The 16,967-nt window shown below is 36.9% G+C and overlaps 1 protein-coding gene across 1 annotated transcript in view; it reads right to left on the bottom strand.

Annotated features, from left to right (window-relative positions):
- Positions 1 to 16,967, bottom strand: part of adam11 (ADAM metallopeptidase domain 11) — a 33,110-nt gene that overhangs the window by 13,095 nt on the left and 3,048 nt on the right. The window contains exons 3-8 of the mRNA XM_059324120.1: positions 14,950 to 15,026; positions 14,368 to 14,434; positions 5,826 to 5,908; positions 4,814 to 4,871; positions 2,204 to 2,267; positions 1,319 to 1,452 (exon numbers count right to left, since the gene is read on the bottom strand). Coding sequence (XP_059180103.1) covers positions 1,319 to 1,452; positions 2,204 to 2,267; positions 4,814 to 4,871; positions 5,826 to 5,908; positions 14,368 to 14,434; positions 14,950 to 15,026 — 483 coding nt within the window. The remainder of the gene's footprint in view (positions 1 to 1,318; positions 1,453 to 2,203; positions 2,268 to 4,813; positions 4,872 to 5,825; positions 5,909 to 14,367; positions 14,435 to 14,949; positions 15,027 to 16,967) is intronic.

Genomic DNA, 16,967 nt, shown 5'->3' with positions numbered 1-16,967 from the left:
GTCTTTTTTTATCTCCTTTTTATATGATAATCTTTTCTTTTTACATGTTTGAAATAAAACTTCAAATGCCTTAAAAAATTATTTTTGTTTTATGTAATGGATTCTGTGCCGTGGTGCACCTCTGTGTTGTTCTTGTTGTTTGCAGCTGTGTGCAACACTATTGCCAAAGCAAAATTCCACCTTAGGGTCAATAAAGTATATCTTATCTTCCTATCTTATTTCGTCAGACTGTAACACTCAGGAACATTGCTTCATTAGGACTGTGCAGCAATGGTTTCTTCAGATTTAAATGACAAAAGAAAAACACAACTGTCAAATTTTGAATCAAATGTTTTTTGATGTGCAATGTTATATTTGTTAGGTTGTGCACTTGGACAGAAATCTGCAACTTTTAGTTGTTGGTGGCGTCATATCCCCTTTGCACATGAGTCAGTGCTGTGGCCGTCTGCCAAAAGCAGCATCATAAAGTTACTTTTAATCCAGTTTTAAGCCACATTTTTTTTGGATCTTGGTCATTTTTAACTATTATTTTAACCAGATAACATATTTAAGTCATTGGACATGTGCATCTTAAGTTATCCAGGATTTCCTTTGTTCACTGAACAGCATTGGAGATGCACAGATTATTATTATTATTATTTTTTTTTTTACATAAAACTGTTTTACTATGAGCAGCAGCTTGGCTAGCAGTCCCTCCTGGACATCCTGTTTTCACTCAACAGCTTTGGAGAAACACTGAATTTAGGGGTTAGTGCTTAACCCCTGCAGCAGAAAATGACATATTGTGCATTTTAAACCAGTGTGAAGAGAGTAGACGATCAGAAATACCGAAATATATCATTAAAAGTCAGTTATAAATGGTGATATTTCAGGTTAAAATGTCAAAATGGGTTTATAAGGCCAAGCATCATTAGCGCCAATTGTTAGACAGACCCGGCCTGACAAAAGCCACATATTTCAAACTTCATATCCTCCATTTCTTTTTTAAACTTGTAATATCAGACCAATCCAAAACTAATCAAGAGGCATCACTTGAGCAATTTTCTCTGATTTTACAGAGCACCTCCAGGAACACAGCACCTTTTACTTATCTTACTAACATGAAAGCTGAGACAAGTGATCAGGATGCGTGTGGAAATTTGGCATCATCCCGCTGACATCTCTGTAAAATATTAATCGTGTGTGCATATCTCAACTCGGATGTTTCCTTCACAGTGCTGCAATGCATGCGACATGTTCCTGGCGGGCCATCTGTGCGCACACACGGAGGCGTGTGTCGGGAGAAAAGAGACTCAGAGAGGTTGTCTGAAAAACTGACTTGTCTTTTTGAGCGTCTCAGGTGTTCTGTAAAGACGGGCTCCTGCGCTTCAGACCAGTCGTCTCCATCCTTCAGCTCAACGTCTCTTTTGCTGTGGACGTCTGTCTGCCCCTTTGTGCTGTTGACGGAGCATCCTGGGAAACACACACACGCACAGTAAGAGAGAGTGAGAGAGAGAGAAAAGTGGCTAGTCATCAGTCTAGGGATGGATGTAACATGTATTTTAGTCCACTGATCTGCAGGAGAAATCAATAGCACACAGCCAGCAGAGGAGAGAGGAGGAAAGGGGGGGAGTATAACGGTATAATGGGGAAGAGAGAGAGGGAGGGAGGAACAGTAGGGGTTGGGTAACAGGAAGGAGAAAGGAGGGTGGGGTGAATCAGATGAGTGTCAGGGACAAAGAGGAGAGACGGAGAAGAGGGAGCCAAATGAGACATGTAGCAAGGGCGAGGAGGGCAGCTGGACAACCTGAGGAGGACACTGCACGCTGCAGTGTGTGTGAGAGAAAAGCAAAGCAAAAAAAGACTTGCATAAGAGAACATTTCATTGTGTTAGAGCATTCAATGTCAAGGACAAGACTGAACAAGTTGCCTCCAAAAGTAAGCAGACTTTGGGCTTATCAGGAACAAGCTGCATGCTGCCAGGTGCCAGCAAATATAATCATTCAATTGCAAAACGCATTAAAAAAATACATATTACATGACAATGTTTGATCAAAACCAACACAAAATCTCATTAGTGTCACTGAGGATTAGGATTTAAAAAATTAAACCAGAGACAGGGATTTATTTCCATCAGACTTGTATCACTGCATCAGGAGGCAGTGAAAGCAACTGTGAGGAGTCAGAGTGTGGAGTTTCTCTTTAAGCTTTGTGGTGGTCGTACCTGGGCAGGGAGGTTGGAAGAGGTCAACGTCTGGCATACGATACACAATGTGGTCATTCTGATCCTGAAGGACGAGAGAGAGAGAGAGAGAGAGAGAGAGAGAGAGAGAGAGAGAGAGAGAGAGAGAGAGAGAGAGAGAGAGAGAGAGGAGAGGGGGGTTATTTTTTTCTGCAGCTGAAAAGGTTTAAAGATAATATCACTGAGTTTACAGCTTCATTTAAAATGACGCAGAAAAACTCAAGGGGAATTTTAATTGTATGAATCTTCTCTTTATTTTTCTAGTTTCTGAATAGTATAATAGGTTAAGAGCAGTAGCAGAAAAGACAGCTTTGAGGAGAGAAAAAATCCCAAATATGAAAATGTTAAATTTAAGTAAAACATCTTCTCAAGCAGACACTAAATCACATCACAATGGCTGAATCAAAGTGTCCCCCCTATGGACCTGAGGCCTCACAGACTTCAGTTCAACGTTATATTGTACGTTACATTGGAAGACCTCCTTATGTTGTTTTTTTGGATGTTTTTGTTTGCCTATATCAGGGATCAGCAACCTTTACTAACGAAAGAGCCATTATTAGCCAAAAAGAGACAACAAATGTTGGAATGGAGCTGCAAACCTTATTTGGAGCCTTAATGAAGATGAAACAGCCTACTTAGTCTTAAGTGCAAATTTGGAATTGAAAGCTAGACTAGTTATGGAAAATTCAAAGCTACCTTTGAAGTTGACAAAATTTAGAGTTTAAGGCGCCAGGGTGTAGACTTTCATAAGCTATGATGCACATTTGAGTTGACTAAAATTTGAAAACATTTTTTAATGCTTTTCAATTCAATTTTTACAATTGAAGAATGCAAATAGCTTTGGGCCTACAACAATGATAAAAAAAATAATGTAGAGAAATAACCATTTTATTTCGTATAATTTTTTTCCTCACAGCCACAGAGAGCCAATGCAGATGGCCTGAAGAGCCACATGTGGCTCCGGAGCCTCAGGTTGCCTACCCCCCGCCTATATATTTGGCTTTACCCTGCACAGCTTTTGCTATGACACCATGCATTTTATTACCTCTATAACTTGATCAAAAATGCTTCTAAATACATCTGTGTCCTGATGTGGTAATAGGTAATTTAATAAGTGAAGTCTGCAACCCCAAGCCTGCAGAAACAGGCCAAATCCACAACTTTAATTGTGGATTTGGACTCAGCACTCACAGACTTACTGGAAATGTGTCCACAAACCTGCATGTCTGTAAGTGCGGTGAAATCCTGACATTTGGATTCAGCCACTGTCGCAATTCGTTCTTCCATTTTTTTCTGCAGTAAATGTTTAATGGAAGAAAAACACCTATTGAGGATCCACAGAAGAGCTGGGTTATAATGTTCACTATTTCAGACATTAAATGAAAACAGTAATGATAAAGTATGTATATAATGTGTATAGAATGTATGTATATGTCTTATTTTTTATACTCTTATTCTTATTCGTTATCTATGTGTCTGTATCTTGAGCTTGATAATTGTCTAAATCCTGTCTGCATTTTTTTTTCTGTGGTCATTTTTTTATGATAAAACATGTAGTTTTGGTTAATTTTGGAAGCTGACGATTCCAGGAATAAGATATGAAAAGTGAAAAAAGTAATACTTGAGTAAAACTTCAGCCCCAAGCCAAAAAACTTAGCAGCAGATGGGGGATCAGGCATCGATCAACTGAAGTAAAAATGCAGAAGAGTCTGAATATGTAGACCTGAACAAATCAACATTACACAAGCCTTGCAATGACTTCTCCTCATGCTAAACTTCTCTGTGTGAGAAAACGCTGCCCTGTCCTCTGAGGTAGAGATGGATCAACGGGAAGGAGAGTGCTCTGATGCATAATTAATCAATCACTGGGCTGTCATAATGGCAATAACACTACTGGACACTGTGGTACACTTGAGCTGGGGATAAATACTTTATGAAAATGACCCATCTGAGATAGAGAGCCGAGGAGAGGGAGAGGGAGAGGGAGAGAGAGAGAGAGAGAGAGAGAGAGTTTGAAGATGAGCTGGGAGGCTATTGATCCATCTCTCCAGTCTATGTAATTGAGCTGTACTTCGATTACTGTGGGCCTTAATGGAAAAAAAAGCTGAGCCTCTTCCACTCTAAACACTTTCACCCCACTCTCTTCTGTCACTCTCTTTTACGTCCATTTCTTTTTCATGCTAGATCTATTCTCAAATCAAATCGGGAGTATTTCTGAAAGACCTAAAAAGCCTCTTTTGTTTTTGTCGATCATTTGAAATTTCTCCCTCCGTCTCCGTGAGATGATGTCTCCTTCAGATATGAGACAGGAGATGTGTTTCACTGCTGGTGGATTGTGTATCAACTCAATACTTTCCATACAGCAGCTCAGAGATAGAGTAACACTGTCTGGACTGACGGTAAGTCACGGAGACGGAGAGAGAAAGTGAGACTGTGGGCGACTGTTAACCAGATTTTGGTTCCAGTTTTGGGAGATTTTTTTATTCTCACACAACCTTGTTGCTGCCAAGAAATGTGAGATGTGTGTGTTTACTACTAATTCGACTAGCTGGTCGTCCCCGCTGGGTTTCTCCTGATAAAGTCCTGACTCACCCTTCCACCGTCAACAGGTTCAATCCCGTACGAGAAGTTCCCATCAGAAAACATCCCCCTGAAAACCACAAAACAGAGCAGCATGTTACAGTCTGTCTGATCAGGTTTATGGCCTCTTCTAGCATGCTTTCCTTACATGGATAATACTTTCTGAAGGTATGCTGTGGGATATAGATTTAATTGTATTTTTAGTACCTGTTTTTTTGCATTTATTACCACTCTCATACCTGTACGAAAATATGGAGCCAGTTGGCTTATCTTAGCACAACTGGAACAATTGAGAACCAGCTACTCTGGCTCTCTACAAAGCTAACAAAATATGCCAAGTTTCTCATATCTTATTTGTTTCATCCCTGCAAAAAAACAAAGTGTAAAGATGTGTTTGGACCGAATGCAAACTGAATTTTTGCCCCGTGTTACATGCACGAAAAGCAAGTATGCTGAAAATCCAGCTGTGCCAACAGTTGTGTTAACATTGTATTTTTTATGTTTATTTTCTACTTTCTATTTTATTTTCTATATTTCATAAATAAAAAAAGGGAAAACATTGTTGATAAATTAAAAAATGCAAAAATGTATTTCCTACTTAATAAATAAATTAAAAAAAGGAAAAATGTGTTTCCTTCTTGATAAATTAAAAAATTAAATTTTGTTTCCTACTTGATAATTTCAAAAAGGGGGATGATTTGTTTCCTACTTGATAAGTTTTTTTGTGTTTTTTTTTTTTTTTTTTTTTTTTAAAAGGGAAAAATCTGTTTCCGACTTGATAAATGAAAAAATGAAAAATTTGTTTCCAACTTGATAAATTAAAAAAAGGGTGAAAATGTGTTTCCTACTTGATAACTTTGGGGAAAAAAACCCCACTGAGTTCTCAAGTGCATTTTGGGTGATAATGATAATGAATGATAACAACTCGTTGATCTGAATCACATAAAGTTCCCAAAATTTGGGTCCTGGCTCTAGATTTCAGTTGAAATGACAGTTTGACGTTTACTCAAAGTGCTGGACTCACCGCAGGCCTTGGCAGGTGGACAGAGCAGCCCAGGAGCCCGGCAGCCCCCTCACACGCCCATGGTAGTAGCAGTGCTCTCCTCCCTGGAAACAAACCACAGATAACTGAGACACAGAACCCTCCATCATCCAGTAACACGCTCACTTCAGATTTCAGAAAATTAAACCAGCACTGACTCTGAACCCCTCACTAATCTCTTGGCCCCTACATACATAGAATGCAGGTATTTACTGTCGGCCCGGGGTCGCATGAAGGATATCAGCTTTACGACTCAGCATCCGGGAAAACCTACACCTACCGTTTCATCAAGGAAAAGCTGTATGTGTGTGTGTGTGTGTGTGTGTGTGTGTGTGTGTTTGAGTGATGGAGCAATTAAAGTGTAAGAAGGACAGGGGTCAAATGGGAGAAACTTAGCAATGGACTCTGGTTTCTCGGTTTCAATGCACAGCAAAGTAAGTGTAAGAAAACATACAACTTTCCTTAAACAAACAGTTTTTCATAAGAAATGCAGTTTTGAGCATGCATTGATCTTGACATTGTCAGTATATATTATAAATATTAATATCAATACTTTGAACTTGCACAATCCTGTTTGCACAGCTGCCTTCCCTCATTTGAATAATTGCTTTTCTTTTTTTTTTTTTTTACATATTTGTATGTTTTCTATTCTTCATATATTCTACTTAAGCTGCTTTCTTTTGACTGTATATTTTACTGTATATCTAAATTTTGGCACTTTGTTCTTATGCACCAATCACCACAGCAAATTCCTTGTACGTGAAAACCTACTTGGCAATAAAAACGTCAAATCAAAGAATATCTCAGTCAGATCTCAAGGTTACAGATGCCAATGTGTTTTTAAATCAGTGCTCAGTGATCACCACAGCAAATTCCTTGCACGTGAAAACCTACTTGGCAATAAAAACGTCAAATCAAAGAATATCTCAGTCAGATCTCAAGGTTACAGACGCCAATGTGTTTTTAAATCAGTGCTCCTTTAATATGCTCACAGTAATAAATATACTTATTTTAAATAGATACATTTTGAGACGGGATTCAAAAGTCATTTTTGTTATTTTTTTTCATATTAGAGAATAAGAGAATACTCTCTTATTCTCTAATATGAAAAAAAATAACAAAAATGACTTTTGAATCCCGTCTCAAAATGTATCTATTTAAAATAAGTATATTTATTACTGTGAGCATATCATTTTATTACCAATTTTCCAATCTTTTTTTTAAATTTTTCTTTGTATTTTTATATAACTTTAAGGTATTTATATCCATTAATTCGTCTGATTTTATGTCACAGCAGTCCTGAAATATTTCTGCTCCTGTTTTAACCTTGTAAATCACTTTGCATCTTTGTTTTAAAAGTGTTTGTGCAAAGTGAATATATTATTAAACTGGCACTTTCAGCTGATACTGTAAGGTGTTGCCTCTGCATCCAGATACCTCCACCTGATTATTCATAATCCCCTAAAAGGCTTCGACTGGATGATCTTGTTTTGAATATAGTGTTTCCACGCTGCCTCTCACAGTACAGGAATGATCCGATTACGACAATTGGAGAGGGGACTTGCAGCTGTCAGTCAAGCAGCACGTGCACAGTTAAATGTGCGAGCTAACAATAGTTGTTAAGTAGAAACTCAACTTTGCACGGAAGACAGAGTTACACTCAGGAGATGATTTCCTTATAATCAGGCATGCTCGATCTAAGTAGATGAAGATTACAGTCACATGTCTTTGTTTGTAGCTACTTGAAACTACAGTGCATGTGTGTATGCATGTGTGTGTGTGAAAAAGAGAGGGTCAGTTTCAGGTGTTTGTAATGAACCCCAATAAGTCATGTCTGCCACCTGAGCCTGCTGTTGTCTGGCACGGCTGACAGACCAAAAAGAAAAGAGGCATCTTGCAGCCACTGTTCTTTATGCTTGGTCAACCTTTACTCCGAGCTGCAACTAAACCTGAAAAAAAAATCTCTCAGACGTCCTGTCAAATCAAGTACAAACCCTTTACAAATGACACTTCACTGCTTTCTGTGCATTCATGGACTTCATGACTGGATGTAAAATGAGTTCAGGAAAGATTTCAGAAACATTTCAGCTGGGATCTTCTTCAAAATAAAATCAGAGACTTTTTTTTATCCCTCACCAGGTGGAAGTGCAGAATGTCGCAGCTTTAGATGAAGATATATTTGTGTCTGTCATCTAGGATGTCTCAGATTTCAGAAGATCTATTTATATAAACTACCTACATAATTTAATACATGAAGTTTCAATAGAAAAACAGTAAATTTGATTATCATTACTTAACACTTTTTGTTTTACTTTTGCGATTCTGCGAAGCCTTGTTATATTTATTAAAAAGGTTTCTATTTATGTCGTCATAATGTGAAAATATCTTGCTATAATGTGAAAAACATCTTGTTAGAATAATAAACGTCATGTTATACTTATCAGTTTTTCAAACTCACGTGTGGCAGCTGCCGCAACGAAAATCACTCATGGAATGTAAATGTGATTTCCTCGATTTAAAAAAATAATAATTCTGTCTCTTACTGTTAAAGTAAACCTACCACTAACATTATTGACCATTCATTTATTTGTCAGTGGGAAAAAATTAGCAAAAATCACAAAAACAGCAGCGGTTCAAATAATTATTTCCCTCACAGTACATTTACTCACATACCGTACTTAAAGTACAATTTTGAGTTACGTTACTTTCCTGGAATATTTACATTTTATGTAACTTTATACTTCTACACTACATTTAGAGGCAAATAATGTACTTCTTACTCCACTACTTCTATCTTACAGCTTTAGTTACTATTCCGGGCAAGATTTAACATAAGAAAACATGACACATTTAAAGTGATAGGAGATTTTATTATAAATTAAAACTCATATCAGTATATTAATAAGTTAAAATGAGTCTTATGTTTTCCAATTTAAAACACTGCTTACATAAATGCATCAAACAAATAATTTAATCATAGATTTAGAAAAATATATAAAAAACAATCTGAGTGGGTTCATTTTGCATAACGAGTACTTTTACTTTTGATACTTTAAGTACATTTTGATGCTGATACTTTTGTACTTGAAATGGATCTGAATAGGAATGCACTAAATGCATGTAAACAAATGCATAACTCAAGGTATGAATATCTGCACACTTATTCTTGGCAATAAAAGATATTTTGGATCCAAGTGAAGCCATTCTCCAAGCTAATGTGGCAAGTAGCTTAATGTTTAGATATAGTCTAAGTATCTTTACAGTTTTGTGATGATTTGGATTGAACTTTTACATTAAAAATGATATATCACTTTTAAATTTCCAGGATTGGTTTAAAGCTATTGGACCACTCAGTCTAAAAATTAACTATAAATAATAACCACTTTAATCTAAGTCCCAGTATTTTTCATAGAGCTTATTTAGATTCAGTGCCAGTCCATCTGTTGAGGAAGAAAAGGACTTTAATCATTCATACTGAATAGTGAGGCAGCCCACAGCACTTATTCCAGGGCAAGATAATAAATAAATAAAAGGTAGGATTACAAGGCTAAATGGAGGTAATCTAATTGCCCAACACAGCAGACACACACTGACTGTGAGTGTGCTTTTCAGATGAGATGAGATCCTGGCCACTCACACACGCAAAAGAAACCATGATGTATGAGAAATCAAGAATTAAATTTGATGTATCATCAGTGCTGGGAGGATGTTAGTGACTATAGGAATGATATAAAAACTGCTTGCTCGCACAAAGAGAGGCAAATAAGCAGTTCTGTCGTGGAGAGATGAAGATTAAATGTGACAAACTGAATTAGAAAAGATGGATTTACTCGACGTCTGGGCTTTGAATCAGCATTGTTGGTCTGAGTGGACTAAAGGTATGAAACAATAGGAGCTAATGTAAAGTGAAAGGAAGACGAGAAGGAACAAAAGCATCAATCAGTTATATCAGATATCCTCAGTGAGAGGAGAGAAAGAGAGAGAAGAATGTACTTTTTTCAGATCAAATAAAGTTTCACTTAACAGTGGAATTATTTTCTGAACATATTGAGATATTTAAAAGGGACATTTCATACCCAAAAAAATCTTGATTGATAAATACAGGTAAGGGGGAAATTATGTACTTTTGATTAGGGGGTGAACTGCCCCTTTAACTTAATTATAAGAACGAACAAAAGAACGTCAATGCCCAGGAGGCGGGAAATTATGATGATATATATATATTTTTTTAAAGATATTTTTTGGGAATCTAATAGTGTACAGATATTCAGAGTGAAATGCAGGAAAGGGCCGCCGAGTCAGATTCGAACCCGGGCGGCCGAGGACTGAGCCTCTATGGTATGCACTCTACCATATAATACGCCCCGTAATATGATGATATATGTTGTTAAAAGGATATAACAATTACAGCCTGAATGATACAGGAATTTTGAGACTGATGCCGATACTGATATTCATGGATATAGTTATTATTTGAGCTGGAATGAAAATAGACCTTTTTTTATGTGGACTGTGCAGTGATTTTTTACCACTCGGCAAATGTACCCAGATAGCTACTTTCTCAAACATAAAACTTTAAAATAATATTCAACATTGTTATACATTATACAATGTATTACATTGTCATCCAATTCTATAAATGATAAAGAAAAAATAGGAATAAATGAAATAACTAAATAATCATTACTATTCATTGTTAGTCAATTGCTGACATTTTTTATGTATTTAAAAAATGAATAGCTAACACCATTTCTAAATAATGCCAAGCAACATTTTCTGCATTATATATTGTGTAAAAAAAACTTGTCATAACGACAGCATATACACCAATACTGATAGACCACTGATAGGCCAATATCTGCCGATAATATCTGTCAACCGATATATCTGTCCAAGGTGCCATTTTCCTGGCATGGGGTTTACAAAAATGGGATTTACCATATGGTTATTTAATATAGACTATTTTTTTACTGAATTACCAGAAAACATGCTGCATCGAGATAGATATTGTTAACTATGAAATGACCACAGCCATAAACGGCTTGAAATACAAATGTTTAGTAGAGAGATTAAGCTCTGCATTCATCGATCAGAGTGTCAGGAGTTAAAGAAATTATGTATCGATCTTAAACCAATTACAATATACAAGTGTATTAGTGCTCTTGCAACTCAACAAAGGAATTTCAGAAAATAAAACATAAGAAATTAAAGCAGCAAGTGTTCAGCAGGACACTGACGGATGTATAAAAGAATTCCCATCAATCCCAGACCGTCCTCATCCCTTATTCAATCCCCCTTTTAGTCGTGTGTCATTGACGGTCACCAGCTCAATGTAATAGCACAAATCCACAGGGACCGATAAAAAAGTGACACATAAAGGCACGAGGAATTTATTGACGCTCCAATAAAACTAAATAAATCAAGATGGAGATGGTGGTGGAGGGGGAGGGGGCTGCACAGGCCGGGGAAATTAAATGTCGACACCAGCAATTTGTGCATTTCAATTGTATAATTTCTCTATAGATGCATGTAGGTGTTTGCATTGGTATCTGAACATTAACTGGTATTTATGTACATTAAGTTTAATGTAGCAGCTCAGACATCTAAGATATAATATTAACTGCCAAGCATTTTCTGGATATAAATGTGCAAAATCCAAGTTAATCAGAAACAACCATTCATCCTGATGATACTAATAAATAACCACTCAGACATAATAATTACTTCAATTCAAGAACTGGCAAATAGGACTATAGGCAGGAATTTGGAAATAAAATATGCATTATAATACAGGGGTTACAGTTAATTATATGGCAATATTTAAATCTACTTTTAGAAAAACTGTCATAATATAAATAACACACATTCATATGCATAAATCTGAGTTAAAAGTACTTTTTTTGTGAAGAATCTGATCTACATTTGCATTTATCACTGTCCCTGTAACATCCAAAGTACTTCATATTTAATAATTTATAATAGTTGTACTTAAATACATTTAAGTGCATCTCAAAATAGAGTAAATACACTGAAGTTTATATTTAGGAGCACAAATCTACATCATTAGTATAGTAAGTGTAGCATAGTAATGTTTATATAAAGCACTTAGAATCTCCTCTGTCTGAAATGTGTTATATAAATAAATTTGCCTTTCTTGCCTAAGTGCATTGTAAGTACATAAGAAATAACACTTTTAGTACATGAATCTGGAGTATACCAAGTGGACTGACATTAAGTCTACTTCAGTGTTTTTCAATTTAGATTACTTGCAGATTTATCATCAAAACTTTATCAATGGTTTCTCTTTAGAATAATACAATGCCACAGGTTTTATCTTATATGTTTGGGGCCTTTAAGTTTAGAATGACGTTGAAAATGCACATTTTTCTACTCCTTGCACACAATATTCCTTCATTTTAACATGTGCAAATAAACTCAATAATTGTTTTCTATAATTGTATCAGGTTGCAAATGTCGGGGCAGAGGGTGGTTGTAACATTGGGTTTAGTTTATTCTGGAAATGGACTTGATTTGAATTCCCCTCACGACAAAATAGACCCACGCTGCTGCTGCTGCTGCTGCTGCTGCTGCTGCTGCTGCTGCTGCTGACTGCTGGTACCCATGGCAACCATCCACTGATTGGTCAGGTGGTCGTTGGCAGAGACAGAGAGAGTGAAAGAGAGACAGAGAGAGATAGCAAGAAAGGGACACAAAGAGGGAGGGAGGGACAGACACGAAAATAAAAGAAGATACAGACAGAGAGAGAGAGGGACAGCCTCCCAGATGTTCTGGAGCTGAGTAAACAAACTCGACTGTATCGTTATTACAGGGCAGTTTGCTCACATTTATAATGTACAGCAGAGAGGACAGCAGCAGCAACTTCAATTATCAGTCCATGTGAAACTGCTGCTTGTTTTGGATGCTAAATATTCAGCATGATGCGTGGATTGATGGGTGGAAGAAACCAACATGACCCAACATTCAGCTGGAATAAAACATATTCACATATATTCACATTCACATATTCCTCTATTTGTTAAAAAACCTTCACCATGTCTATGCATGTCTGCCTGAAGGAAAAGATATATAAACTGAAGAAGAAAAATAACTGATCCTGCTATTGGTAATTGATTCTGTTTAATTCCACTCAGGGGGATACACCCATTGGAAACTATACAAACTGGACATACGATCTACACTGCTGTAGGTATTGGCACAAAATCAATTTCTATAAAATTGTCTGTGATGGAAAGTGGCTGGCTGACTTCTATTAAATTCTGATGAAAATGAGGACGCCAATAACTGTCAAGTGCTTATTAGATAAGGAGATTTGTTTGACATTTTGGGAAATACGATTTTATGGAAAAATCTCCCTCTAGTGGGGACTTGATCTCCAGCTCCTACTGGAATTAAATAAATATGTGTGGTTCTGATTGAGCACCTGCTTATTGCTTATAGATGAACTAAATTTTTTCAATCTGGATCCTACTTTACAATGTTTTTGTGTCTATGTGACTAAAGGCGACGACATTTTTTAAATTGGGCTAATATTGAGCGAGAGTTCTGCAGTTGGGAAACAGGTTGCAATGCAATCATTCAGTGCAATTGCATGCCATCAATGTTCGTCTACTGAACGTGCTTGTTTTTGCCACTGACAGTTTCAGATTGTAATTATATGTTATTTAATGTTATTAGCTAAAGTAACTGTGTGTTGACCTGTTATCAGTACACACAGAAGCATGGCAAGTTTTCCATCTTTCCATAATGTTCAGACACTTATTATCCGAGCATATCAGTGGCAAAAACAAGCATGTTAGAATTTCCCTTGCAGCTTTATTTGCTTTATTAGCTCTTTTCATACTGTGATTCTGCAAAAGTGCCGTAACTGTCGTAATTTCACCGTAGGACATACAATCGACGAGTGCATTCAAAACAACGATGGCAGAAGAACCCGTCAAGCCATTTCTCGCCGTAGATTTTCTACATACTCAGGCAAAGTTGATCTAGATCATTTTGCTTGATATATGATTCAATTACTGTAGGACACAAGTGAGAGGCATGTTTCTGATGATACGGTCCACTTCCTTTCTTGCGTTCCTGAGTGTTGGTCACACAAATAACGTAGGCTATTTTCCGGGGAAAGAGCCGAGATCACCCCATTAAACCTAAATGTCACAGAGGCCTAAATATTGTGGCTGAAAGGGGCTAAAAACAGTGTTCTCGCTCAACAATGAAGCAATTTTTAAAAATTTGCTCCCATTAATCAGACATAAAAACTTGGAGAAATAGGGTCCAGGTTGAATAAAACCGAAGTTGAATCCAGCGAAGAAATAGCAAGGAAGCATTGACTTCTTCGCAGCCATATTGTATTCTTGTCGAGAGAGTGAGACGGATTTTATTACCTTTGTACAGAAGCAGGCAGGTTATTTTTGCCCCCTTTTCCGGCTGGTAGCTTTATCAAGAGTGATAACTAGATCTTCTCGTCTAATTCTCAGAAAGAAAGCGAACAAGCACATAGTCTTACCATATTCTGTGAAAGCTGCCCATTGTCATCATAGTGACGCTCCACATAGTCTGTAGACAGGAGGTTGCTGCAGGGAAGAGGCAGGGGAAACAATTAGAAGAGCAATAATAATTCCAACATTTAGTTTCAACCTGAATTTAATAACATGTGACTATTAGCAGCCATTAAGGGCCATTATTCTGGAGTGTTATTTAACACAATGACATTGCGTGAATCTAGATCCACAAATGGCTGATTCATAACTAAAACCAAAATGTGTGAAGGTTAATTTATTCTAAGTGTTTAGAAAAGTGGTGAAAAGTATCACATAGTGCAGCACATTAGAGCAAAGTGAATCAAGTGAGCAGAAAGGGAGTGGAGGTATACATTTAGCCTGTAGCCAGGCCCTGTAATGCCTACACAGGACATACCGTACAGTGCTGCAGGTGGGCGGGAGAGACAGATGAAGGCAGATAGGCAGTAAGTGTGTGCATGCGAGTACAGTCTTGTCGGTGACTAACTGTTGTAAACAAACCATTAAACATTCCTTGGTGCCTCTGTGGTGTGGATGTGTGAATGCTCTGCAGGCATGTGGTGACTTACTGGTTGAGTTCCAGGTCAAGGATGAAAGATGTGCCAAAGGCCTCCACCAAGAAGCTGCTCTGAGCCAGATGGACGGGCTGCAGAGGAGAGGGAGGGAGCAAAGAAAGGGGAAAAGGGGGCTGAGGTTTATATTTGATTCAATTTACTGAGATGTAAGTAGCAACAAAAGCTCAGAACCTGCATCTGTTTATGTTTGTCTGTTCATGGTAGCTTACAGTTTGGTCACTTCGGTAATTAATCTAATCATTAGAAATCATTGGTCTTATTCAGTGGTGTAATGTAACTAAGTACATTTACTCAAGTACTTAAGTGAGGTACTTTACTTGGGTATATCCATTTTATGTAACTTTATACTTCTACTTCACTACATTTTGAGGCAAATATTGAACTTTTTACCCCACTACATTTAGCCGACAGCTTCAGCTACTTTTTATGTCAAGATTTTATATAAAAAAACATGATACATTTTAAGTGATTAGACATTCTTTTAAATTAAACCTCATTACAGTACATTAAGCAGCTCAAATGAGCCATACATTGAGAAAAAAAACACTGCCTACATAAATGCACCAATAATAATCCAGTAATATATTTGGAATATAAATAATCTGAGTGGGTCGATTCTGCTTTTACTTTTGATACTTCAAGTACAATTTGATGCTGATACTTCAGTAAGTTTTGAATGCAGGACTTTTACTTGTAATGAAGTAATTTCACAGTGTGGTATTAGCACGTTTACTGATCTGAATACTTCCACCACTGGCCTTATTTGACCAACTTCTAGTTTGTTATGTTGTCTTCCCATTTATACTACATTCTATACAGTATGTACTATATACTGGGGCTGTCAGAATATCAGATTTCTTACTACACACTTATTGTTGTATAGTGATAATGATATTATTGCAATAGATATTTCAATAATATCTATTCATTTTAGATTTCCATCCTCAGTGGTACGTAGACATGTACAAGGAAAATGTCTAAATCTTTTTAAGTTAGGTCATGCAATAATTTTTGTGCTTCTGTTCTAGTTTGTGTATGTTTCACGGCTCTGCAAAGAGGCCAGGCCGTCAGTTCACTGGTGGAAAAACAAATACGAAGACGCAGTCAAACAGAAAATAAGCATGAATAAGTACTTGGATGTCTAAAGCTTACTTTTAGATTAATAAACCATGCAGCTCTAATTCACATCCCTGCATTATGTTGGTGCCAGACAACAAATGACATGCTAATCTTTTAAGTATTTTCAGGAAAAAATACAACAGAAAATAACAAGATGAGGGTGGAGGAGAGAAGGAGATTGGTGGATGTTCAATATGAAATAGTTTAAGTGTGCATAAAGCCCAAAGCAACAAAGCCACGGGTAACAAAGAGGCGTCCTATTCCAGTAAGCTCTCCCTGAAGGCGAGGCAGCTTCCTCCATCCCCGAGGCTTTTAGGATAAAACTGGGTGTTGGGGCTCGTCGGCTCTGTCTAACCTTGCTCCAAGGTGAACCTCATCCACATTATGAGACAGAGCTCTGTGGTGGCCCCCATCAGTGCTTACTGGCCAAGCAGGTCTCATTAGTATTGCCATGCACTCTCTGCAAACCACTTAGTATCAATCTAAACCTCCACTGGGTCCATACACTGTACAATAAAAAGCCCACAGTGGTGCCTGTGAGGAGAGATAAGAAAGCTGCATCAGCTGGAGATTTTTTTACTGCATTTTAAAAAATATATTTTTGCATAAAATCCCATTTCTCCTATATCGGCACATCAAAAGAGTATCTCTCAGCTCAATACACTGAATAATATAATTTAGTTGATACACAAAAAGGATGACAATATTTTTAAAAAAATGTTACTAAACTAAAAGTATAAATGCAAAATATTTGATTTTTTTAAACATTTTTTTTTTACATTTTAACGACTAAAACATTGATAGATTGAACTCAAAAGAACACAAACAAAATAAGCCAAGAAACCAAACATTTTGGGGAATTTTTTGAGAAAGGTATTAATATTAATATATTA

The sequence above is a fragment of the Centropristis striata genome, chromosome 21 (genome assembly GCF_030273125.1).
Source record: "Centropristis striata isolate RG_2023a ecotype Rhode Island chromosome 21, C.striata_1.0, whole genome shotgun sequence".
NCBI lineage: Eukaryota > Metazoa > Chordata > Actinopteri > Perciformes > Serranidae > Centropristis > Centropristis striata.
Note: the sequence above shows the minus strand (reverse complement) of the source record. Positions and strands in the feature narration are given on the sequence as shown.